General features: G+C 35.9%; 2 protein-coding genes across 6 annotated transcripts in view; one reads left to right on the top strand and one right to left on the bottom strand.

The window, feature by feature from the left end:
- Positions 1 to 22,206, bottom strand: part of LOC145675827 (regulation of nuclear pre-mRNA domain-containing protein 1B) — a 105,060-nt gene extending 82,854 nt beyond the window's left edge. Inside the window, exon 1 of the mRNA XM_081746563.1 lies at positions 22,013 to 22,206. Within this exon, the coding sequence (XP_081602689.1) occupies positions 22,013 to 22,163 (151 nt within the window). The 5' untranslated portion in view covers positions 22,164 to 22,206. The remainder of the gene's footprint in view (positions 1 to 22,012) is intronic.
- The window catches only part of vir (VIR_N domain-containing protein), a 188,056-nt gene continuing 184,194 nt past the window's right edge, over positions 22,173 to 26,034 (top strand). For all 5 annotated transcript variants that reach the window (XM_081746558.1, XM_081746557.1, XM_081746556.1 and 2 more), the window contains exon 1: positions 22,173 to 22,322. In XM_081746558.1, the coding sequence (XP_081602684.1) occupies positions 22,266 to 22,322 (57 nt within the window). In that variant the 5' untranslated portion in view covers positions 22,173 to 22,265. The remainder of the gene's footprint in view (positions 22,323 to 26,034) is intronic.

The following is a 26,034-nucleotide window of genomic DNA, read 5'->3' as shown; positions in this document are numbered from 1 at the left end:
CTTGTCAAATTTAAGAAGCTTAATTGCTCGGGGTTTCGAAGACTATGTAACTCTTACTATTTCAAGTGCAGAGTTCAAATTTCTGTACTAGTGGAAGTTTTGATGTACACGCCGTGAAAGAAGTACTCGGAAAATTCCCGAATTAAACGCAGAAGAATCGGAAATGAATACTTCAACATAAAACTATTCATTTTACGCTTAAGCTTGCCATACGTCCCGTTTTTGGGCCCGAGTGTCTCGCATCCCCGTAACTTTAGTCGGGACAGGGAAATGTACCGTATTTTAACTCCGTTCCATTTCTGCTATCAATATCAGCTTATTCGAAAAGTGAAAAACAAAAAATTCTGACATTGGCTGGGAATCATGTAATTAGTGAATGAACAGTACTCTGTTGCATGTAACAGTTTCGAGGAAGTTACTACACCACCCTATTCGACTTGATAGCGAGCGAAATTTGCAATGCTACTTTTTCCATTGCACTTGATGGAAACTCGGATACTCTCCGGAACATAAAAAAAAAAAAAGATGGCTTTGAGTGTTTCTACATTCACAAATACAGTGAAGATGACTGACCTTTTCTCCAGCAACACATTAGATAAGTTAACAAGAATTATAATCTTTTTCAGAGGCTAGGGGAAGAGAATTGTGCTTTGGGCCAGGTCTTAGAAAAATGTAAATCTGGTCCTGACAATTACACACGACACAAGGAGAAAAATCAGCTTTTCATCATATTAAACTGACGAACGTAATTTTGGCAAATACAGCCGTGTAAATAAATATTGCTAAACGCGCGAAAAATATTGAAGGTAGATTGTACTACTGATTTAAATAATTTGCATATTGTTTTCCTGTAAAGCATTTTTATAGCACATCTTAAGTTTTTAAGCATCTTCAGTCTGTACAATTAATTGCAGGGTACGAACAGAAAAAAGCAGCTGCTGCTTAGTGAACTTTCGCCTATTATATTCTTGAAAAAAAAAAAAAATAACTATAATGAAATCTTTTAGTTTTAGTCTCACGATTATGCCTGCTATGCTCAAGGAGACAGTGATGGTGAGAAATGAATGAAATGACGGAATGAAGAAAGTGGGAGGAAACGTGAGAATCCCGAGAAAACCCACTCACAAGGTGTTTGTCCACCACAAAGCTCACTTGGCGCGAGCTGGGATCGAACTATGAACCCCATGCACTAGAGGTGAACGCTCTATCACTGAGCCACCGCGGCTTATTATACTTTTGTTCATAATCAGACTACAGTTCATTGTATTGTGTTGGAAAGTTGAGAGGGGAGGGGATCTGAGGTGTCCCGTGTTCTCATGGAGAAAATATGGCAGGTTTATTTACGCTGGAAGATCTTAATTTTGTATAAGACATTTTAAAACATTTATTTATTTAATACAACATGAACTGTATCTTTGTTTTAAATTAATAGACCCCTTTTGGTATTCATATTTGGCGAACGTCAGTCAGGCTTCTGGATGACTTGATCTACATTTGTTCGTTTGTCTGCCGAGCTCCTTCATGGCTATGCGGTTAGTGTACGCGTCTTCGGCGTGAGACCCGGGTTTGCTTCCCGGAGGGAGCTTATGTGGTACGGATTCCACGTTAATCAGTAGATCCCGTCTCATGTAGCCTCGCTGCTGAAAGGGACGATAAACACAAAATCAACTCAACTCATTTGTGTGCCTCTACCACACACACTACAGGGTACAACTTTCGGCCTTTTAAGTTAAAATTTTCAAAGTACACGCATGAGACACTGTAAACTTCTTGTATATATTTTGGCGGCATACCAACGTAAAATGTCAAAATGGCGGCCACTTTTTCAAACCAGCGAGTATCCACGCCGCGAAGCGCAATTTTCAGTCTTTTAAGTTCAAATTTTGACGGTGGAAGCACGAGATATGCTAAATTTGTTGTATAGATTTTCTCAGCGATCGAATGTAAAATTTTAACATGGCGGCCATTTTTTTTTCAAAACAGCAGTGAGTAGAAAATTGTTAAAAGTTGTGACAATGACAATCTTGAAATATAAATCACATTTCAACACTTTACCCCAAAGACATTGAAATATTTCGAAAAAACCCAATTAAACCCGAAAATACCCATATGGGCCCAGGTGGGTTGGGCTTTTTCAAAAAAGCCCGGGTTTTTTCAAACCCTGGATTGCACAAACATCACAACAAGCTTCTTCATCCGGATCTGACTGGGTTCCCTCCCCCTCAAAGAGAAAAAAAGCTGATTTGGACAAGTATAAAGAGAGAGCATTTTTTTACTGGACTAATGATTCAAGTGCCAGTATCTTCGACAAGAAGAAACTGGAAAAGTTTGTTATGAACAAGTTCATACGCCAAAGCCAACGATCAAAGCGATAAACGACTCTGTACTACAGAAATTTGAAGAAATGGCGGGTAATGCTCTATAATTCATGACTGTACACTGCGTTTGTAGGTAAACGAAGTAACAATTGATCCACCCAATCGCCTGAAGTTTTAAGGAATCGCAATTTTGGATTCTTTTATTTACGCGTCGTAATAGGATCGTCATTCGTGCCATAACTCATCGCGTCAGCAAAAACTGAAGATTAAAAAGAGACAAACCTAGCAAAAGCGGCCGATGATTTCGTAATGTCGGTTCATGAGTTGATGTTGAGTGAAGAACTGCACTCTTACCGGTCTCTTCGCCGTCATGACATAGTTGCTGTCCCTGCTTCTGTTGAATCCATCAGCACAACCACACACTCGTGTATGATCTACCCTGTCGCCTCATTGGCTGAGGAGATCATGAGACCCATGTATGTATTACTATCGAAATCATCTTTGTCTTTCTCCTAAACGTTCGAGTGTTCTTTTCTTACTTGATTTGTGGTCATTAAATACGGACGATAGTCTTGCCAATCAGACTTACAGAATCAATTCAGCTGATGAAATTTCTCATTCCTGCTGGTTGTGCTGATTTAATCCAGCTTCTAGATGTTAACTTCTTCCGACTGTACAAGTCATTCATCAGATACAGTAATTTCAGAGTCGGAGGAACACGTCTGGCACCGTGACAAATTTTTACCAATTCGTTCATTTTGTACCAATTTTCTGAATCACGTTTTAGGAACATGGTTCGAACAAGCAAGCCTGGATACCTGGACGAGACATCTGGACCTTGGATTTTACCACACGACTTCTGTTTTGACTCTATAGTGAACTAGAAGTGCTACAAATGTGACACAAGTGAATTTATAAACTGAGCTCATTGCAAACAGTGTTTATATAATTCATGCTTCTTATCTGATCTTCAGACACTAGGCATTATTTGTCATTGATTCTCATATGATTCGTATGCCTTTTAATGTCTGAAGCCCAGAGTTCATTTTTTTTTTTTTAATTGATTTCAGTTGGTACTTTACGAATATAGCTACCATAGCTAGATCTCTCATTGTTGAGTGAGAAGGTTTACCTGTCAGAATAGTAATCTCGATATGTAAAAGAAGAACCCTTGATTGAATGAATAACGCCTGGGTCAAACTACTTAAAAAGAAACTTGGAATTTAGACAGTACATAGAATTTGTGACGCAAGGTATCACTAACAAAGAATTTTGACATGCACGGGGTGAATTCTAGACTGTGCGGGAGAAAGAGTATAAGTTAGAAATTGGCCAAAATGAGAAAAGTAAAAAAGATTATCCCGTTATTGCTTGGCACGTAAAATTTTATGGTCAACGTATCATAATCAGTACGCTAAAACTGAAGTATTAAATTATAAATTTAGAATGTAGATATCATTCAATGAAATTAACACTGGAAGTCCAATCCGAGCTAATGTTGAAGCTACATAGGCAGTTGATAAATTTCGTAATTTCTATTAATATATTTAAGCAACCGTGGCATCTTAATAAAACAACAGATACTGAGGCACACAATTTGGTTTCGTTTCGTGTGTTTAGGCTTAACATTCTTATGTAATACCGAGGTTATCAGGGAGACTTTCGCTTAAAGTAACATCGGAACCGCTACTTGATTTACACTTGAAAGAAGGGTTGTGGTTCGACCGAGAATTGAACATGGGACGCCTTGATTAAAAGGTGAAAAGGAGATAAAACTAATGCAGATAATATGACATGTGGAAAAGTCACCATGAAGTTCATACGATTTAAAGTATTTTTGTTTTTTAACCAGCCAACCCTGAAATGAACTAATTCAGTTGTTGGAGGCGGCATAAATGTGCGATTGTGCAGTACCATAAAAGGGCAAGTGTGCGCGCATTATTTGACGTAGACATTTTTAAGGAATTCTAGAGCTTCTAGTTGCTTTCAAAGACACGCATCATTCATTGGTGAATTTAATAAAGATTATTCAAATTTCAATGGATGGCCCAAATGTAAACTTTATATGTCTTCATACCTTCAAGTCAAATCTCAAGACGTCGCCAAATGACCCTGTAATACTTGATATAGGAAGCTGTGGATTTCTTTGCATGGAGAATATAAGGCTGCATGCAGTTGATGCAACAAACGGGAGAATCGTTGAGATTTTAACAGTTTTGCATAAGTTGTTCAAGGATATTCAGCATGCCGTGCCAAGTACAGCTCGAGAGGCTCAGAAAATGTTTCAATGAAGTTATTTTCTATGTAGACTTGAAAATAATAGAGTTGCTCAGCGAGCCATTGACATTTGACCGTATCTTCTGTTGTATATTTAAGATGTGAGGAAAGAAAAGAAAGTTCCCAGCACTTTGGGCTGTCAATTCGTGTCGGATATTGGAAGAAGATAAAATCGTATGCCTAAACCTACATTTTTTAAAGCACTTGCTTCAGAAAGAAAACTTTTCCTTTCTAAATTACCAGTTGACGCTTTTCTGATCCCATTTCTTTACACTGCTCTGTCGGATATGATAAGAAAGTGTGATGCAAAAGTTTATGAAACCAGGAGCTTTTAGTTGTTCGAGTTTATGTATCCGAATTGATGTAAAAATGAAGGAAATCTTTATGTGGAAAACTTCGACATTCGTTTGTGCTACCAGATGCTACCTTTAAGAAGTGCCAACCAAAAATGGATATGGACACTTTAGATTTTCACCTAAATTACAGAAAATGTTTACAAAAATTTATTCTTAAAATTTTGGAGAAGTCACTTTTGAATTATAAATTGACTATAGCTCATACATGTGTGGATTTTAAAGTTTCTGCAAGGCCTGATGTTTTAGTGAATTGCATGAAGTCTTCTCTTAGCTGAAATAGTTGAAAATAATTGGTTAGATGACAATAGGGAAGGTGGAGTTGTCAGGCAAATCGAAGGATATTGTTCAAGACCAGTTATAAAACAATTACCAGCCAGTGCTCTACGAAGAGCTGGTTAGCGTTTTGATTATTTTTTTGGGCTAATAATTTGGATACTTTAGAGTTCAAATCTAGAAAGAGGATTTTCTGTCAGTGCGCAATGTGAAACAGATTATTTAAAAGAACAAACTTGAATAGCACGCAGATTTGTGTACGATACAATAGCTTCGGGTAACTATGAGAAAATATCCATAAGGGCATCTATGATTCATTATGCACGAAATGCCTGTATTCGTTTTGCAGAGGCAACAAATCAGCGACGAGAGGAGGAGGAAGAAACAAAACGAAGCTGAAGGCAGACAAAATAGAACGAACTTAAAAGCTAAGATTACTAAAAATGGAAGGTATGGCCAATACTCGTGTGGAAATAAAGCGTTTGGAAAAGTGAAATGAACGACATAATTCTTCTGACTTTTTTCTAAAGATGTGTCATATAGAACAGTTTGTTTTATGTACACACAATCGCTATTAAAGTAAAGGTCTCATTGGCTTTTTCCTTTCATATGTTTCATGTACCGATTAAAAATTCTTTCTTTGTGCAGGAATCTGTAGTTTCATAATAAAATACATTACATTTGTTTTTATATTATTCATTGTTCTAGTTGAATAGTTTTTTTTTTCATATTTTCTTGGTTTTGTTTTTCCATGAGCATAGGAAAGTCTGTGTGGCTAATTACATGTCAGGGAATTTTTTAAAAACTGTTCTAGAAAACCGGGAAAAGTGAGGGAATACTTTTCCCATAAGTTTTGTCGCCATCCTGCGCGGAAGTTATTTTCTATATGCCGAATTGTACAATTTATAGGGAACGACCCCCAGCCGCCCCTCTTGTTTTTTTCGAGTTCTGGTATCAAAAAACGCTGAGACATGTTTAATTATTTTAAATGAGAGTTCCGAACTAATTAACTAACTCTATGGCCCATGGAACCCGGAGGTTCAATGCCGCGTTCACGAAAGCTCTCCACTGACTTCTATTTTTAGCCACCTGGATCCAGTTTCTACTTTGTATTCCTATCTCTGCAAGATCTATCTTAATATTGTCCTCCCATCTGCGCCTAGGTCTTCCTAATGGTCGTTTTCCGATAACGAATTCCGAACACCTGTACCAAAATGAATTTGTCCAGTCTTAAGCTGTTCCGAGATATGTATATCTTGTTATTGTAACCCGTACTTCTTTTTCTTCCGTTCTTGTCTAGGTAATATATATATATATATATATATATATATATATATAGAGGGTTGATTAATTCGTGTGTCAATTTCATTTCTTCACTGTGCAAAAGTGGTATGAGGTAAAGCCGTGCAATTTGGTGTAACTTTAGACGAAGGACATAAGTTTTGTTTCGCCGTAGAAGCATGCCACTTGTACTAAAGATCGAAGAGATATAGGGTCAAAGGTCAAATTTTGATTTTTTCCTTATGGGATTGCAATGGTAAATTCTGAAAGAGCCTGAAAAAAACGTAAATCGAAGTGATAACAAAGAAACAGCTGTATGGTATAATTCTATGTCGCAAGCCGACCAAATATGCGTCAATCAAGTGTCAAGGTCAGAGGTCACGGTCATATCAAGGACACAGGTCATCTTGAGAACCCATTTGAATACACCGAAAACAATGCAATGTCCGTACCTCATCATGTCAAATGAGTTCTCAAGGTGACCTGTGACCTTGATCTGACAGTGACCTCTGACCATGACACTTGATTGACGAATATTTGGTCGGCTTGCGACACAGAATCATACCATACAGCTGTTTCTTTGTTATCACTTCGATTTTCGTTTTTGTAGGGTCTTTCAGAATTTAACATTGCAATCCCATAAGGAAAAAATCGAAATTTGACCTTTGACCCTATATCTCTTCGATCTTTAGTACAAGTGACATGCTTCTATGGCGAAACAAAACTTATGTCCTTCGTCTAAAGTTACACCAAATTGCACGGCTTTACCTCATACCACTTTTGCACAGTGAACAAATAAAATTGACACACGAATTAATCAACCCTCTGTATATATATATATATATATATATATATATATATTAAATCGCTGATCTATAGTATTTATATATTTCAAACGAAAAGTCTAAGTACCGAATTTCATCTCTCTAAACGCAAGAGATTCATATAGTCAGAGGTGGTTTTGTGGGTATTCGAAATTCCACATATGCACACCCGTATTAATTGAATGACTCTATTTCTTTTCATTACTTAGAGAATGTACAATTAATTTTATTGTAAGTTTTAAAGAGTGTAATTTTTCTTCAAATTAATCACGTTGCGGTTGTGACGCGAAGCGAAGATGTGTGAATCTTCCTCGAGGTGTCTCACTTTCTCAGATTTGATCACAAGCACTGAAAATTCTGAATATTTGAGCAGGACAGAAGCAAGACGGGGGCAATACATTTCAATGTAAGCTATTCGCCGACTTGTGCGAACTTTTCTGCATATGCATTGTTGTGTTATATTGAAGAAGTAAAAAGTTCACCTGCCAAGCTTTCTGCAGCCAGTGTTGCCAAATGTATGTGGAATTTCTCATTAAGCGGGAAATTTGGTATTGGTATGAAATCTGAAGTAGTGTATTTAGAGTACGTTTGCATTGTATAAGAGTTTAGAGTCCATTTCAACACCGAAGTTATATGATACATAGACCAACACCTTAATCAAGGACTACGGGTTTTGAAAGTTAGTTAAGATACTCTCACAATTCTAGACTGAGCGGGAGAAACAATATAAGTCTAAAAAACACAGGTGGTGAGGCGATTTTTTATTTTACCAACCATAAGTATGAATCACTTATACTAACAGTATCAAGACGCGATCATTCAACTCACGTTTAGAATTGACTTATACCAAGTTAACCGAAGGTTGAGTATGGCACATAGATCTCCAATTTTGACTTATCTCATTTTGGCCAATTTCTAACTTATACTCTTTCTCCCGCACAGTCTAGAATTCACCCCGTGCACGTCAAAATTCTTTGTTAGTGATCCCTTGCGTCACAAATTCTATGTACTGTCTAAATTCCAAGTTTCTTTTTAAGTAGTTTGACCCAGGCATTATTCATTCAATCAAGGGTTCTTCTTTTACATATCGAGATCACTATTCTGACAGGTAAACCTTCTCACTCAACAATGAGAGATCTAGCTATGGTAGCTATATTCGTAAAGTACCAACTGAAATCAATTAAAAAAAAAAAAAAAAAAAAAAAAAAAAAAGAACTCTGAGCTTCAGACATCAAAAGGCATACGAATCAGATGAGAATCAATGACAAATAATGCCTAGTGTCTGAAGATCAGATAAGAAGCATGAATTATATAAACACTGTTTGCAATGAGCTCAGTTTATAAATTCACTTGTGTCACATTTGTAGCACTTCTAGTTCACTATAGAGTCAAAACAGAAGTCGTGTGGTAAAATCCAAGGTCCAGATGCCTCGTCCAGGTATCCAGGCTTGCTTGTTCGAACCATGTTCCTAAAACGTGATTCAGAAAATTGGTACAAAATGAACGAATTGGTAAAAATTTGTCACGGTGCCAGACGTGTTCCTCCGACTCTGAAATTACTGTATCTGATGAATGACTTGTACAGTCGGAAGAAGTTAACATCTAGAAGCTGGATTAAATCAGCTCAACCAGCAGGAGTGAGAAATTTCATAAGCTGAATTGATTCTGTAAGTCTGATTGGCAAGACTATCGTCCGTATTTAATGACCACAAATCAAGTAAGAAAAGAACACTCGAACGTTTAGGAGAAAGACAAAGATGATTTCGATAGTAATACATACATGGGTCTCATGATCTCCTCAGCCAATGAGGCGACAGGGTAGATCATACACGAGTGCGTGGTTGTGCTGATGGATTCAACAGAAGCAGGGACAGCAACTATGTCATGACGGCGAAGAGACCGGTAAGAGTGCAGTTCTTCACTCAACATCAACTCATGAACCAACATTACGAAGTCATCGGCCGCTTTTGCTAGGTTTGTCTCTTTTTTAATCTTCAGTTTTTGCTGATGCGATGAGTTATGGCACGAATGACGATCCTATTACGACGCGGAAGTAAAAGAATCCAAAATTGCGATTCCTTAAAACTTCAGGCGATTGGGTGGATCAATGGTTCATGATTGCATAAAATATTTTTCTTTAGTCACGTACGCTGTCTCGATTCAATGCGCTAAATCAACTTCCATCATTTACTTATGAGTCATTTCATGTGAAATCAACCAAGCTCAAAACCTCATGGTGTCAGATTTCGATGAAACTTGGTGTACATGTAGGCCCCTATGAGAGATGATCATGCTCCAAATTGTAGCCCTGTACCCCCTGTAGTTTGTGCATAGGGTAGTAAAAAATGGACAAATTTGATGTTTTTTTGTAGAACCTCGTTAGGTTCAATTGGTCTCCCGTAAATATTGAGCTAAATAGAAAAACACACCAATTTGAAAAGGAAAGAATAGGCTACAAGATATGTCAGGAACATCTATTTGAAAATCAAATATTTTCAGGAAAATTTTGGATCAGTGATATGTCAGGAAATGCCCACTTCATCTCCTTGAAATTGCGCACCGCCCCAAATGTCATGGCATAAGCGTGCCAAATGTCAACTTTGGCCAAGAATGAGCCTGGAGTTTATAATGAATTTCCTGTGACCATGTCAGGAGTGACACCTGGGGTGCCAATGTGGCAATTTGCCAATTTGTCAATACTGGTGAAGAAAGGTGTAAGAAATATTTAGCTATTACTGACCAGCGGGAAATGATCAACTGTCAGTGGTGCCTGTGTTGAAGCAGTCGTCTGACTTCTTCCATCTCTTTGCTGCTGAGCGTGTATGTACGGCTAGTTGCAGTTATGGGATCAACAAGAGAGATGCAGGCAGTGAGACCACATCTAACATATCTGGATATACAAAGAAAGGTGCTGGTCCATGAGATCTCATAAAACAGAACTTTCCTGTTTCATGTGTCTCGTCGACTTGCAGAACATAGGCAAGCCAGCAGAAACCAATATAGGTGCAAGTAACAAAGCCCCTGATTCTACCAATGGTAATGTCATCTTGTGAGCCATCTGCTGCAATTACTAACTCTCTCTTAAAGTGTGACTTAGAAGAATATTGCCTCAGTGCGACCTTTCTTTGGAACTCAGAAACCACAGTGTGAAATTCGTGGCCCAGTTGTAAAATGCGCGTGGAGTCATGATGTGATTTGTGTACGGTCTTTGAAGGCTCCTTTTGCAGCATTCTTTTTCAATGCAATTTAAATATCATCACACCTCCCTTGCCATGTGAGGTTGCAAATCAATGCCATTCACATGCCACACTATAGTCGTGGGAATGCATACAGATGTTAATGAAGTTTTTCCGGTTCTTGTACTGAGATGCAGCTCCATTAGAGAAGGAATATATTTTTGACACATTGGGAACCTGTCTTCGAGGATTTGCACCAAAGATCACTACAGGATTACTGAATTACAGATTGCACCAGAAAAACATTACTGCTAGGTCAGTTAAACCTTACTACACTAGTACTGACAAATTGGCAAGCTGCCACATTGGCACCCCAGGTATCTCTCCCGACATGGTCATACGAAAATCATTGTACACTCCAAATTGGCATTTGGCTCGAGTTGACATTTGGCACACTTATGCCGGACATATGGGGCTAGCTTGGTACCCAATTTCAAGGAAATCAAATGGACACTTCCTGAGATATCACTGGTCCAAAATCTTCCATGGTCCGGAAAATGATATTTGGTTTTCGAATATATGTTCCTGACATATCTTGTAGCATATTCTTTCCTCTTCAAAATGATATATTATCTTTTGTCTAGCTCAATATTAACGGGAGACAAGACTAATTGAAGCTAACAAGATTCTACAAAAAACATCGAATTTGCCCCCCCCCCTTTTTTTTTTTTTTTTTTTTTTTTTTTACCAACCTGTACTCTGAAACTACAGGGGGTACAGTGCTAAAAATTTGGTGCATGATCATCTCTCATAGAGGTCTACATGTACACCAAGTTTCATCAAATTCTGAGACGAGTCTTTTTTTTTTTTTCCTTCCTTGAAAATTTGGTTGACTTCACACGGAATGGCTTTTATTTTTCTTTTGAGATACAGCCAGTTTTCGTCTTTAGCCCAGTCATTGAAGCATTGGTAAGTTTCTACGATAAGAAATTAAAATGATAAACTAAAAACATAAACAATGAAACACTGGCACCTTAATACATGATAATAGAGAGTAAACACTCATTCTCAGGTTGCTATTTATCCATTTGGATTTTCTTGAAACAATGTTTTATTACTTTGTATTAACCATTAGTTTTGCACATTTGAGTATTTCCAGCAACGAATACTGTCGTGAAAGCAAACTAAATTATTATGCTAGAAAGCAAGCAAAGAACGGGTGGAAAAAGTCAATCATTGCAAACTCGTAGGTTCACAATTTCCGAAGACGCTTTACGGCTAGCGACACACGAAAGACCGTTCTTAACATTTATACCGTCTATGAAATCATTAGTTTGCCGCACAAACGAGATAGTGATTACTGAATCAATGATGTAAGAAGGAAAGTTATGCATATAGGGCAGGAAATTGAAGAAACCGCTTCCCTAACTCGGTGTTTATTTACAACAAAACCAATATCGTACCCTCATGGTTTGAACGCAGGAAGTTTGGTGTCACAGTGTAGTGGAAACAAATGAATTCTACTTCACAATCATTTCAATAGCAAATTCAGGGTCCCTATTTCTTTCAATTTACTGTGAATTGCAAATAAATCTAGTCTTTGTTACGCATTTTTTGAGGGTGATGCTACCAGGGGTGTCCCCAAGGCATACCCTCTAACCCCAGAACAGTTTTGGAGCTCTTTCTCAAAAGCTAGAGTTCCAGTTACAAAACACTTTTACACTTTTTGACTGAAATACTCCTGTTTTACAATACTTCGAATATTTCGTACTGGCGTCGATAACGTACTCAAAATTTTGGCTCCAACAATGATTAGAGACAGAAATGAAATTTTAAATTATGTATCATAAATACTGTTTGCAAACTGGTGCATCATTCTTAATGTCAGAGTTTTTTTTTTTTTAAGAATAAACAATATTTTTATTAAAACTTATGAGACGCATCATTACTGTACCATTACAAATGTGTAGTTATTGATGGAAAATTATTATAAATATACCTATAAATGTATAATAACTAATAAATATTACATAATAAGCACACAGTAGAAACTACACCAATAAACTATAAACTTATCTCTTATTTAAAGAGCAAGAGTCCGATTAAATTAGTCCGGCTATTCACTTAATATCGATCCAATGCATACTCTGATGTGCAACCTTACCAATAGTTTTCATAACCACTTAAGTAATAAACCTCCTTGTGAACTAAAATACCTAACAATGAAAACACAGAAGCTAAAATACAATTAACCGCATTCCAAAGGGTCCATGGCATTTGGGCGCAAAATCTTTTATCCAAATAGGTTTACCTACCTATATATGTTATAATGTATTTCATAACTAGAGTCCAAATGTTTAAGAACTGGAAATTTCGAAAAATCTTCCGCAAATAATCTTGCAAAAACTAAAAATAACATCCTGAACACAGTGAAGTTTTTGCATATCATGCACAACTTGTCTCTATCAGTTGAAAAGAAATAGGAAGAAACCGTGGCAAGCTATTGACCGTCCGGTCTCCGTACTATGCGGCTTAGTTTTAAAATAAAATAACACATATGTAATAAAGACAAGTAATTTTTGAAAAAAAAAAAAAAAAAAAGTTTTTCGTTAATGTTTAATTATTTTAAAGATGCGACTATATATTCATACTGCACTGTGTTCTTGATTTTTTGGGTCAGACATTATTAAATTCATCTTAAAATGTGTACAATACTGTATTGGATAATAAATTATACCAATATAATAAGTACCAAGAAGCCAGAAGAAACGAATAAGAGCTGTTTTTGGAATAAAAATGCTAGTTTTAATGATATGGGTGATTTAGGAAGTATTTATTGAATGCCTTTTTTGTTATTTGATCTACTCATTAAGCCGAATAGTTGAAACTCTATGCTATTAATAAAAAGTTATTTCAGATTTCATAAAAAAATAGGCATTAGCTATATATTGAAATAGGAAGAATAGGCTAAATAAAATTTACTGCAGGTAGTCTGTGACACCCCAAAACAAATTGTTGGCCTTTATAATACGTCTAACGTGAAGGAACGATGCGGTTGGGTGGCAAAAGAACAGCATTATTTCCGATAAGGATATGGAATCTGTATGACAGAGTTCTCAATGACCAGATAAGAACGAACAACCACGTCGAAGCAGCTCATCGTGCACTGCTTTGCGCGAAAACGTCTGCACCCAAAAGTCCTGCTCCGATTTCAAAATCTTTTCATTTGCGTGACTAGATACATTTATTTAACGAAGGACGACAAACTCTGATAAAATCGAGACTAGCGGGAACGAAAATGGAAAAATATTGGAATTATCCATGCATCAAAAATCAATTCACCACTGGATCGTTGATTCAACTGCACTTTATATATAATTCACCAATATTATGTTCCAATGCACAAGCTATAGGTAATGCGAAAGATAACGCGCACAACTACAGAACATATGGTTGTTACACATCATTAGTGGGAATAACAGGTTTAAGTTTTTTTTAAGTCAGAACTACATCTGAAATCATCTTAGAATTTTCATTTTAAATGTTTACAAAATCTCGCAACCGTCTGCGAGAGATATGGTTAACTGGTCTCTATCTGTGGACAAATTGTTCTGTATTTACCTGTTACTGAGAAAGATTACATATATTGTCAACACATAACAAGAATATGTGACCGCAAAATACAACGGATACAAATAGTAGGTATCTCTCAAGCAACAGAGGCGACATTAAAGGAGCAAAAAATTAAAACATACACTGAGTGGTTCAGAAATACAATATTTTTGATTCTATGACATACAAAAGAACTATGTAAGCAGTAACGAAGAATGGAAAGGATACAACTCAACTTCCTCCATACAATAGCTCATACGTACACGTACGCGATAAAGCATTGAATGATATCTATAGAAAAGAAAACACAAACGCTACCTGAATATGGTATATTCATTGGAGAGTTTCCATAAAAGGAAAAAAAGATGTAAACTCACAAATAACTTCACATTCCACATGCAATATATGTACTGATCAGGGTTGGAAAAAATACATTTTTTTTTTTTTGAAAAAGAACAAAACATGCGTTTAAAACATGAAAAAGATGTTCAAAATGTTTTAAAACACGAACGAAAAAAAAAACATGTTTTAAACATTTTGAACAGTTTAAAACATATTTCAAAATCATGTAATATCTTATTTGTTAAGACTTTTTACTTTTCACTTGCAACCAGCATTACAGATTCATCTTGTATATATACTGATTAGTGCAACATTGATAACAGAAATAAAATCGTTTGGCTAAAAATGGCTTTTATATAGTCTTTTAATGAATTTTTATTGACCACTTGTTCACGATGATTTTCGAAAAAAAGATTAAATATTTTCGTAGTACACTGATAATGCACTTTAATATATATCAAATTTCGTTTTTGTAGAATCAGCGGTTTTTGAAATGACTTTTGAGTATCCGTATCGGATTCAAAATGCTGACTTTGTATTTCCGTAAGCTGTCACTGATAACGCACTTTTTTTTTTTTTTTTTTTTTTTAAACTTAACTTAATTTGTGTAACACCAGTGGTTTGCAGTGACTTTCGAATGACCATTGGATTTAATATGACATCTTTTACGGTATTTGGCTCAAATAATTGTATTATTACTGGAATTTGGCACACATGTACATAATTTTTACTCAATTGATCACCTGGAGCTGGGTGAAATTGTAGTTGCGAAAATTTGACTGCTATTTCAGAATACTGATGCTAATAAAATTATTTTAAAATAATACATTTTCGAAAAGTAATGTTTCAAGCACACTTCATGTTGTGCTAACTTTAGAATATTTTCTTCAAGTCTATGTATTGGTTGTTGTTTAAATCAATAATTGTATTGAAGAGAAACCATATCTGGGACATTCAGAGCACAATGGATCCAAGTCTATTTTCAATAATGTTTGGTTTTGCTCAGCAAATGAACACTATTTCAATACGTAATATCTTAGCAGTCAAGAGTACGAAATAAATGAAACGAAAACCACGTGAAAGGGCGTGGGCTAATTTTATATGACGGCCGCTAGACAGGGGCGTCAGTGGGGGCAGGAGGGCAAGATTTAGAAACTTTTTGATAAGCAAAGTCCAATAGAACAAGTTTGAAGTCCTTACATCGAATAAATACGGAGGAAATATAGATTATCAAAACTGGAAAGTTGCTTAGCACAATTTCCAGCATTTTAAGCAGGTCCGAAACTCGAAAGTAGAGCCACCTTTGGAATCCTTGGGTCAAAAAGAAAGAAAAAAAATACAAAAGAGCAATATAAGCCTATACCTCCTTGCGGCCAATGGAAATGGATTTTAACTGATCAAACTCCGTATTTATTCGGCGTAAGAACTTAAAGTTTGTTCTGTTGGACTTTGCTCAGCAAAAGGTTTCTAAAATCTGCATTACTGTTCCAAAATTTGAAATTCAGGGTAGGCGGTAGGAGGGCGGATGACCTCTAAACGGACGCCCCCTCTCTAGCGGTAATCATATAAAAGCTCTTAATTGCACCTTGTCACGTAGTTTTCTTTCTTTCTTTTCGGATTCCTGGTTGCGAATATATCACGTTTTCCGTTGGTGTATTCTTCTTGACACACCCTGCATTTATTTAATGTAATTATGCATCATTGACTATGACATTTGGAACTTGACTTATTAATCATTCTCACGCTGCAGCGTACACAATATCTTAAATTTATGTGCAGGGAGGAGGAAATTAGCCCTCCTGTTCCCACGTTCTAGAAACGCCCTTGTCTAGCGGTTGTCCTATGAAACTCTAGCCCACGCTATAGCTTTTCACGTGGTTTTTGCTTCATTTATTTCAGACTCTTCGCTATGAAGATACTATATTTGCTGAGTAGAAATGAACCTTTTGGAAAATGGACTTGAATCCTTGTGCTCTGAACGACCCATATCTAAAAATATTTTTAAAAAGCCCTAAGTTGGAGCCAAATTTATCCTGCAACCCACGTTTGTTCGAAACGTATAAAATTAGTTTCTTCGGTTTACTCGAAATGATGTCCTTATTTCTTCCCGTAAAGCTCATGTTAAACGATTCCAAGTTGTATGAAGAATGAGAACCAACATGTACGATATGTATTAACAAATGCCTACGATATTTTAATTTCAGAAGCGCAATTTAGTAAAGAGTCCTTTGTTTTCTGAATACAACGCAAAAACTTGTTTCAATGATAATTCTTTTATTTATTGTTTAATACCATTTCTACAAGTAGTCCAATCATCGACTATACTTTCTCGCAAGTTAACTGATAAGCATTTAAACAATACAATAGACGATAAAAAAAAGAAAAGAAAAAAGATGAAATAAATTATGGATCACCACATCGATCTGCTGTAGCCACGAGAAATCAAAACATTTACACGGGAACAGTGTTGCCACAGTCCTAGCTTTGGAATGGGCTGAAAAATAGTACCAAATTAAAACAAAAAGGTCTGAATTCATTATTCTATCACAGTGTAATAATTGCATGGCTCTATAACACGAAACTAAAAGAAGTAAAGTTCTAGAACACTCCGTCCCTTTTCTTCAAGTCTAAATCAAGAAATTGCTGTTTTTAAAAAATACTTTTTAAAAACATCCAAATAGGAAGACCCCGAACAATTGTTGAAGTAGATGAAACCTTTCTCGCACGTAGGAAGTATAATAGAGGCCGCAAATTAAAAGGGAAAACAGTTATCATCTTCGGTATGTATTGTAAGGAAATCAAACGCTCCTCTATTTCAAAGTGATCAATAGACCAAAACGGTATTATGGACATATATGAGAAAAATATATACAACGAGGAAAAAAATCAATCAATCATGAGATGTAGGAAAGGTCTTACTGACACTTTTGAAAATGTGACAAGCATCTGTTACATGGTGCTGAATTGGATAGAATTTTATCAACTTTTTTTTTTTCACAAAAGGGGCCGAAAATGCCAGCGTGGTACCAACGGGCCGATGAATGACAAAAAGGGCTGAATTTGGTAACTGTACCAAGTGTGGAAACACTGTACGGGAAGAAAATAGCCTTTTGAACGGGATCACTTTTTTGTAATTTTCTTTCTCTGGCAGATTTTCTTACAAAAATTAAATAAAATAAACATATGTTTAAAACAAGACTTTAAAAATACACGTGTTTAAAACAAGTTTTAATCATTAGTTTTAAACAAAACAACCCTGGTACTGATAGCAGTTTGAAAACAATTATTATGCCGGGTTATTAATATACAGTTCTCTCACATTTCATTACTGAAAATAAACAACACCGCAATGATCACCTTGGACGGAAGTGCAGATAAGACAAGTAAGACTTTCATACAGTATGTTGTCCGACAAAGATTACATCTACTATAAGAAATGCTGGTAATACATCCTACTAACGCTGTTATTGATCCATGCACAGATTGGCATAACAGTAATTAACTGGCGCTTTATACACGACTTCAAGCGATTACGTAGCACAAGATGAATGTCTGTAGCGACTTCATTTCATGCTATTATTTAAAAACATCGATCCTTTACTTTAGAGCTTCCTTACTTTGGAAACGAATATTCAACGACTTTCAGACACAAACGTCGAAGTGCTTACATATTGAGATATGACTGTTTTGTTTTTAATGCAATCTACGCAATATCAGATGACCTCATGAATGGCTGGGACACCTACAATTCTGGAACTTTGGTACTCAATTCCTAAGAAACATTACGACTACGATTTTTTTTTAAAATGCTTCATTTATTTTTTATTTTTTGAAGGGTTTACGCATTAGCAGTGTTAGCAAGAACACGAAGTATCGTTAAAATCTGACTCGGTGGGCAACATTTCGGATATTTTCTAGCTGACCTGATGTGGAACGAGCCTTAATGGAAGTGCAGTACAAGTGAAAAGTAATATTCTACAAAAGTGTACACTAGCCCATTTTAACAGTAAAATCACCAATATCTGGAACTCCCTTGGGGTTAAAGGGTCAGCGTACACACAATCAGCGTAGGAGACCGGGATTCTACTCCCAGTAGGAACTAATTTGGTTGAGATCCCACGTTCAGCTGAAAGCCCACGTTTCATATAGGATCGATTCTGAGCGAGAGGTCTAACTCGACAGCACCCAATGTTTGACGGCTCGTCAAACTGGATTTTTACAAAATGTTCATATTTTGCATAACGAAACGTATTGCATATAAGGAAATCTAACATAACAAAGAAAAATGCTTGACAGGTTACCTGCCAAAGATGGTGGTCCCAGAACACAAAATTATGGAGAAATGAAGAAAAATAGACGAAATGTCAGCATGAGAGTAACAAGGAAGGCAACAACGGTCATCAGTGTAGGATGATTAGAAACCGAAGTTAAAGTCTGGACTATATGAGTTCGCGGATTGATGCGATATCAGGTAAACAAGCAATAGAGCATAATATTACATGTTTCAAACCCATTGTAATTATAAACTAACCTAGGACGTATATGCTGCTATAATGGAGGGAAATATAGTAATGCAGAGAAGAATCTAATAAAGATGGAGTTGCATCTGAACTGGATGTACTGGAATGGGGTAAAATCATGAGTGCTATACCAGTTTGTGTATGGAGGGGTGTGTAACTTTGTAAAATCCACGGAAGAATATTTGTTCTTACACAATAGGATTGCACATGTAAAGAAAATACACCATGATCTTAGCCTTAAGGTACAAATACAAAGCGGAAAGTGTTCACTTCACCACATGCAAGACATGATGAAGTATAGTGCTATATCAAAGCAGTGCACGAAATGATCATAGTAGTGTCACAAAGCCATGCAACACAATACATGCCATATAAAGTGTTTTTCCGCTATTGTCGTTTAAATGTATACCAACCGTCCCTGACGCGCATGTTCCATACGGACGTACCACGTCGCTACACTCGGGTTTTCCAGTTGCGGTACTGCCCTGACTCGTTCAGACAGCATTTAGTGGCCACCTAGCAAAAGTTTGTTCGTGTTTTATGCTCTGTAGTTTTTATGCCATATGTGCACAGTGTATCTATATTCAGCCCTCATGAAGTCAATCTGTAAGTAGTAACAGATATGGGTTAACTGCTGTATCGTTGGAGAATTTAGAATATTTACCAGATGCATCAGAGAATTTATTTTGGTTTGTGTGGTGAGGAAAAATGACTGAAAGCCAGATGAAGGGAATAGTTGAAGTTAAGAAAATACTTGTTTTTGATGCTGTAAGCGGCACTATATAAGGAGGCGGAAAGGACTATTTGGCGGAGAGGCACACTTCTTATGATTTATGGGAAAGGCAGTGTGAAAATGCGGCGTAAATGGCAAGATCGTCATATATTGCGTGAGAGTTTTATCGTGCCAGTTGTTGAAAATGTGTGAAAGGCATGGTATACCAAACAGGTGCACAGTTTGCCGTAAGTGTAAAAACGAAGTGAAACTACAGAAAAGAAGAGAAAAATCTAACTAAACTTAATTTAGTACTTTGTCTGAATAGCATTTAGGGTGTCTTTAAAAGCTGTGCAACATACAAACCATGAAATGCATAAGAAATAAAACGTTCTTCCAGTATCCACGTTTATGCGTTTACCCACCGCAAAAGACGCGCCCTTTTCCTACGGACGCAACTCGTCACTTCCGCTCAACCCTATCCTGTTGCGCCCCTGCCCTGACTCGGTTAGAAAGTAGTTCTGTCTTTTAGTGACTACTTAGCGGAAGTTGATTTGTGTTTTATGCATTAGTTTCTATGACATACGTCCACACTGTATTTCGAGCAATAATCACGGGTTAAGTTTAGTCACCCCTCGGCTTTTTATAAAAATCAGGAAAATTTACAGGAGAAATGAGGTAAGAAATGATAATTTGAAGTTTAGGAATGTAAGTTCGTCAGGAGAGTTATGTTTAATACGAGAAAAGATATGTGGAAGTTAGTACTATTTGCCGGATGCGGAAGGTTTCAGCAGCATGGTAGTTGTAAAATATGGCGAATAGGTGTAACGGATGCGCAAAAATAAATAATGAAGAAAACCTTTTAAATTTTTGTGAAGCACACGGTGTACTGAACAATTTTAATTTTTCAACAATTTTCAACAATTACTGTAACAATTTTTAATATTTTAAGCACTGTTTTTTGTATGTTGCAAATCCAAGGGCACCTTCAGACTGGAGGGGCAACTCTATACTTAAGCCATAATCATTACCAAGTTTGCCAGGGTCGCAACCTAGTAACTCGGGGGAGAAACTAAAAACTATTCCCTTTATTTTTCGAACTTCGTGTTATCCGGCGGTACAGCAATAATGCTACGAAGACCCTCATTTAGTGTATGTCATGCTAAAAGAAACGAACTTTTGATGCGTATAAGCATGCCTCCATAGAACGGGATAGCATTACCATTTCTCCATGAAATACCATAAATTTTCTACGTAGTGCAATAGTAAGAAGTATCCATGTGCACAAGACATGCGATATTCGTTAAATCCCCCCCCCCCCCACAGTCATAGATAAAGTACAAGGGCACTACACATGCAGATATATAGTACAGGTACGTCCTTTTTTATTTTCGTATCAGTCGATAAGTAAATAAAAGTCGCTTTGTTACCCCCTTTGTAAGTTCGTACATACTCAATCGAATAATCCCTAAAACTACGAGCGGTTTTTGTGAGTTTATTTACATTTACATAACACTGTAAATATCCATTGTTCGAGTAATTTCTGAGTAGTGCGTAGTTTGCAACACTGAACAGGTAATTTTGGGCTGTAATACTACGTTCATACATACGGATGTAGGAAAGAGCAAAGGAAGTATGAAACATTAATGATTATTAACGAAAAGTGAATGACGGAACTGGAACAGGAGTAATCGTATATAAGATAAACTAAACTAAAATAACAACAGATATGTAGCAATATAAAGCTGAAAACAGATTCATGTGTATCTTACGAGGGGCAGCCACCTGCGAAAGCTTAGCCTGCTAAACTATTACCGAAACTTAACTTTTTAAATTGTTTTCATATCCCCGGAGAAACGAGAGATGACAACACGCGATGTACACTGTATGTGCAGAGTAACCACTCGTAATCGAATTACCATATACCAAACTTAGTGTTTTGTAAGACAAGAATAAGCCTTGCACTCAATATGTATTTTTCTACAAGCAATGCATGATAGAAAACCTAAATAACGACTCAATATTTCCTTGTATTTGTACTTATTCCGCTATAAAATAATACTGTACACTCTAAAAACAAAGGTTGCGAAAATAAATTTACGTACACTTTGAGTCGAAAGTGAAAAGAAGGGCTTTGAGACTTATTTCCTGATTAGATGTACTTTATTACTCTAATTTAGCAATAATAAAAATGTACGGGGATAAACAATATAAATGAGTCGAATTTCGAAAAAAGAGATAAACACATCTCAGCCTACATTTCCTCCGAAAAATCACTGAATGACGTTCAGTTCACGATAACAACTCAATATGTGACCTACCTTTCAATAGTTCCTTATACCACACTTTAACAATTGCAGCATGATGCTTCCTGTGATGAATAAGCCATAAAGATAACGTCTGAATACTTTGCTGAGAATTATTTAAATCTGCAAGTTTTTTCGACAACGCACCTTCAGAAAACCCAGCCATTTCGCTCCACCACAACTCGCCAATGAATTTCGTCCCTGTTTTGTTATTAAACTAATTGCACCGGAAGAGGGCAGGAGAATAGCAAGCAGCAAGGGAACTGTCATGGCGGATAATATAGAGTTGCTGTTTTTTGATACGTTTTCGCACGAAAATACCGAGGTAAGTGAAAAATGATGGTATTGTAGTTAGAAGTGTCAATAAATTATGTAGTCGATAAAATATAAACCGTAAAAAAAGAGCAGTGTATGTCTCGAAGTAGAGAGTAAGTTATATTTCTTCCTTATTATTTTGCGTGCTTTATGTTTGAAGCCATTTTTCTTAGTGTAGTATTTATAAGATGGGCTGTGGTGCTTTAGATTAACATTTTTTTGTTGGTAATACGAATTGTATACTAGGTGATTTTAAAATATTCTGGAAATGTTAGTACTTAACGCCAAGGATGCTTATCAAGATTGGATAAGTTCGTCGTTTTTCCTTACCGTAGAACGACTTACGCATTACAAGAATATTAATGATCAGGAAAAAAGTGATCAGAATTTGATTGGAAGTTACAGTAATTTGTTATGTAGATTAATAACACCAATCATTATCATTGCCCTAAATGATTGAGATATGAACGGAAGACGGAACATTCCGATTTTTTCGATCCAGTCCTGTATATTTCTGTGGAAAAGTTCTTCAGGGTTGCTTTTTTATTTATAATTCGTTGCCGCGTTAGAATAAATAGTAGTTATTGTATTTTTTCTAATTGGAAAATAGCCCTAAAAAATAAATAATGACAAAATCAGCACGACTGTGTATCGAGGGGTTAAAAACTAAGCTGTTTGGAAATTTAAAAAAAACATTCTACTGTTTTTAAAATTTGTGGTGCAGGTTATGAATAGATAAGCAATAAAGTTGAATGAAGTGCACAGTAAGTAGTGTACACTTTGTCAAATTAGCTTTTGATCTGAATCTCGTTTCAGCGCCCCATAGTGGTCGAATATGGAACATTGATAACAAAAGAAAAGATAATTTCGCGCACTAGAAAAAATAAACATTTTTTTTTTTTAGATGAATAACTTTCCAATTATATTAAAGATAAACATATCGTACAGATTGACAATATGGGGTAACCATAAAATAACTTAAGAGTTTTTTTATGTATAACATCTACTCGAACTTTGCTGTGCCTGCAAATTTTTGTCATTTTGGATCTTTAACGTAAAGATTAACAACAGCTGACCGTAAATGCAATGCCTATGTATATTTTAGGGTTAAATTCCAAAGTTGGGTGTCCGTTCCCAGCAAATTTTTTAAAGTTTACAGGAAAGATGAGGATAATTTGATCGTTTGTGTGCTTGATAATATATGATAGTCTCGAAAAATCTGCTTATTTGTTATATATAAACGGTTATATACATGGGACTTTACGGCGAGCGGAGGGAACTACTTGGCGCAAGGTAACTGAACAGTTGCATTGTGGGGAAAGAAATGAGCATTTATGTTATCAACATGGCGATTGTACAAGGGCAATGAACTAACAGTTTTAACATTTGTGAAGCAATACGTTGATAACGAGCAAAATCTTTTAAAAGTTTGTGAAGAGCACGGATGAATGATCCTAATAACAAATTTCAGAAAGTGTGTAAACGAGATAACAGCGGAAAAACGTGGCGAAAGCGGACGCCCAACTTCGGAATAAATGCCATATTTTATATATATATATATATATATATATATATATATATATATATATATATATATATATATATATATATATATATATATATATATATATATATATATATAGCACAATAAACTCGTAACAGCATAAAAGCCACTAAACTATTGGCGATGTTCTAAGAGTAGCACTGGTGGTTAGGGCGCTGACGACACTCTTGTGAAGTAGCTAAAGAATTTTATTGCAAACTACAGTAGCAAACTTGTAAGGGCGTTAGGACACCGAAGGGGATCTTTATTTACAATAATGTGGCTCAAAACTACTTTGAAAGAGATTTCAAATTGAGTGTAATTGCTTTCTGTGCGGTAGATTATATAATGGCACTATAGTTCTAGTTTTACTGTATTGCTTCAGTTACAGGCATACTGATTGGCTGGCTTAAACCAGCTGGTTTTTTAAAAATAAACAACTGGTTTAAACCAAAAAACGAAAAATGTTCGTAAAAGTATAACTATTCGTAAAATCTTGATGAACACACATTTGTGGGTTATCACATTTCACTCCCATATATTATTCGTACTATATTCAGACCTAAATTTCCCATTCTTTACTCAATGAGATTATATTACAAAAGCAACTTTTTTATGTAATTTGATGGATGTTTCTTTTGTGACCTTTTTGTTGTTGTTATTATTGTTATGCAACCAAAGGGAAATTCAAAACATTGTATCGTTTTAATAATATTTACTATTGATAAAATACATCGAAATGCCGTAATTTTTGGGGAGGGGTGTCATACAAACCCCATGAGAGGCAATTACTGAAATAACAAGAATCTTTGGTAACTATTTATGTATAAATGGGTCAGAACGAAAGTGGACTGAAAGAATTCGTATCTTTATTCACTTTTCTTACTGATATGCAAAGTAAGACGTTATATTTCTTTAACTTGGACTAATAAAAGTCGTAGTAAACTGACTTGGACTAAATTAGTTCTTCTGTACTCTGACATTGTCCAATTAGTCCCGGTTTCTAGTTCAAATGGAGAACAATTTCACTTAGATGTAAGCCGAGAAGCGGTTTGGATTCAGCTTTAAGTTTATGTGATCCCTTCCAGCATAAGCTGGTTGTTGCATACTAACATCAAGGCGAAACAAGCTTATTTCTGTCCATATGTGATATAAATACATAGAGCAAATTATTAAAAAAAACCTGGTTTAAACCAAAAAAACCTGGTTTAAACCAAAAAACCTGGTTTTTTGGTTTTTTCAATAAAAACCATGGTTTTTGCTAACCCTGCTGATTGGGCTATTTCTACCATATTGCGCTAATAATGAAGTTCCTGAGATGTTACTTTTTCTTTGTGAATCTATAGATTTCACCCGTAAGTCTTCGAAATAGTGTCTTCATATTCTTAATCTACACCAAAAGTTAACACTAACAAAGATGACAAGGGAAGAATTGGTGGAGTTTAACATGAGGACCAAATTTACGGGAAAAAGGTATTATGAAATTATGAAATACCGATTTATAAGGATCACATATACTTAAGGTGGATAACAGTAATCAAAGTAATAGGGTGAAAATAATAAAAAATAATGTAAGATTACTATCTTACTAGCTGAACCTGCGCTCCCTACATAGCGCATCATTTACGTATCAGCATGAATCTCCTTGTTATTCCTCACATTTGTACATGTCCCTTTACAGACACAAGTGACAGACGTCTTGATAAAAATTGGCAAGAGATACCATAAAGGGGATATTTTGTCGATTACTTTTTTCAATATCGCACCGTTTGCAAGATTTGAGCCTACTTTCGGTTGGAGTTTTTAATTCATATATAATCAGTGTTTTCTTTCTTCTTGCATGCAGTATGTGATAGGCAAATACATTACACACACAATTAATTATAATGTCATTGATGTATGGTGAGAAAAACACTCCAAACATTATTTATTAGGCAAAAACACTCCAAACAATAAAGATTGAACTTACTGTTAGAGTGGAGAAATGGCTACCCTTCGTTTTTCATTATCATTTGGCCATGAAACAAACGCCTGGGGGAATGCAACCCCTGTATACAATTATGTGTTGTTAGAATGTATAATGTGTAGGATATGATGTTTTTTTAATTCCAACACTTCCAGTGTACCCGTAAAAATATAATAAAGAAATAATGGCCATGTTTTTTTAAAAAAATATTCG

This window comes from Thermobia domestica, chromosome 18, assembly GCF_964235325.1.
Source record: "Thermobia domestica chromosome 18, izTheDome1.hap1.1, whole genome shotgun sequence".
In the NCBI taxonomy this organism is placed as follows: domain Eukaryota; kingdom Metazoa; phylum Arthropoda; class Insecta; order Zygentoma; family Lepismatidae; genus Thermobia; species Thermobia domestica.
The sequence above is the reverse complement of the archived record's forward strand: the minus strand, read 5'-3'. Positions and strand labels throughout refer to the sequence as shown.